The sequence below is a fragment of the Perkinsus marinus genome, assembly GCF_000006405.1.
Source record: "Perkinsus marinus ATCC 50983 genomic scaffold scf_1104296960426, whole genome shotgun sequence".
Lineage (NCBI taxonomy): Eukaryota > Perkinsozoa > Perkinsida > Perkinsidae > Perkinsus > Perkinsus marinus.
Window position 1 is genome coordinate 1 of NW_003206152.1, and position 1,859 is coordinate 1,859.

At 45.0% G+C, this 1,859-nt stretch overlaps 1 protein-coding gene across 1 annotated transcript; it reads left to right on the forward strand.

Moving 5' to 3' along the window:
• Window positions 1–172: 172 nt before the first annotated feature.
• Window positions 173–1,410, forward strand: Pmar_PMAR004979 (hypothetical protein; the record flags this gene model as incomplete). The annotated part of the gene is made up of 6 exons (XM_002772718.1): window positions 173–198; window positions 244–418; window positions 465–570; window positions 761–870; window positions 1,031–1,153; window positions 1,279–1,410. Coding segments are annotated over 6 exons (672 nt in total), but the record flags the coding sequence as incomplete, so codon positions are not given.
• Between the last annotated feature and the right edge of the window lie 449 nt (window positions 1,411–1,859).

Here is a 1,859-nt window from a genome sequence, read left to right on the forward strand (position 1 = left end):
ACATAGTGTTTAACTATGTGCATTTTTGTTCACTTTTGAAGCCCACGTATGTCAGGTTAAACGGTTGTTCAGTGCTTCTAATATTGAGTTCCTAAAGGAACAGGGGCGTAGGAAGCTAGAGTCTACCTCGAAACCGGAGTACAACGCTGCAGTAGGGGCGGGTAGTGACGACATGTACGAAGGAGAAGTCGATCTTGGGTAGAAACTATAAGTTATTGCGTTCGCTGAGAAGTTGGTGAATAGATACGGCAACCGTTTGGAGCTCGATGAGTTGGAAATTGATAAACAGAAGTGGATGGAGCCGATTGCTGAGGAGGAGGATGTGGCCAGGCCAGAGGATGAGACTTTCGAGGGACGCAGATTTGATTTTGAGGGCAAGGAACGGTATGGCTCGGATGGTGGAGGAAAATACGATCCGGTAAGTGGACTAAGGCTGGCTGTGTGGAAAGTGAAGAATATAGTAGGTGTTGTATCATCATGGAGAGGAGCCTGGAAAACCGGGGTACACAGTTCAGGAGTTGTTGGTATTATCGGACTCGAATAATGCTGGCCAGAGACAGCTGGCTATCCGTAAGGGGGAGGGTGGTAGTGGCGGAAAAATGCGGGAAAAAATTTCAATTTTTTTAAAAATTTTCCTCTAGTTTTATCTATGCCTCGTATTATCGCGCTTTCTCTGTCTTTGGTTGAAATAAAATTTACTCCTTCCGAATTCCCTGGGGAGAATTTTTGTCTCTCCAGGCTTTGTATCGATGGCATTTAGGTACTCTGGGGAACATCATTGCAAATGACGCGGATGTCAGTGGACTTTGGATAAGGCACAGACAAGTTCATGTCAGATTTGCGGTATCTGTTTCACACGCTAATATCAACGTAATACTACTGAGCTTACATTGGAGTTTTACTCTAGTGATATGAAGAACAGTAGTGAAAAATATCGCGTTTTTCACACAGTACTACGCGTGAAATGGGTGAAACTCTATTGTGCTACCTTGTGGTCGTACCACACCTTTTCTACATCACATTTTGACAGGTACGGCATGCTGCCGTTGCCTCTCTAGAGCAGCTCTTGGTCCGCTTCCCCAGCTTCAGCAAGGATCTGGCTGACATACCAGAATTCCTCATAGCCCTTGAGAACGTCGTCAAACAGGAGATGGTATGTAGGAATGGTCATCACCGCTGTTGTTGTTAATGGTCTATCTGTATCTCCACGGTTTTCTCTATTGCATAGTACTGATGAGCTCGTCGGGAGTTTAATCCTAAACTGTGATCTTATGTCAGTTTTCGGTGGACGAAGAGGAAACCCCAGCAATGGTCTCCCTGGCACACGTCCTGGCCTTACTATTGCCGTTGGCGAGCAAGCTCCAGGATATATGCGCTGATGTGGTGAACTTTGTGGCTGAGAAATACAGGGTAATAGCATAAGCAGTAGGGTCTAGGAAAAGGGGAGTGGTTTAATGTTGTTTATTATTTTCGTTACCACTCCTTGTGTACATCGTAGTTGTCCTCGCAATGTCATGGTGACGATACGAAAATTTTGAGGAAATTTCGGCAAATTCTCATTCATTTCTGTACACTTCTACCCGAATTCGTATGTAAACTCCTATAATTAGTGAGGAAATTCATGAGCTCAGCTGAGGCTTAGCGAACGAATATTTCAACACTGTCTCGGACAGCTCAGTTCAGTGGGTATTATGTTGTCTCCTTTTAGGTGGCTACATGCACTTTACTTCTCCCCTATGTTGACGACTACTATCGAGCATCACAGGTAGGAAGGCGAGATCATCGTTGCAGTGGTTGAATAAGAAGTGATGACAGATTGGTGCTATGAGGGTATTGGGGGGGCTTGAGAGACCTAAGCA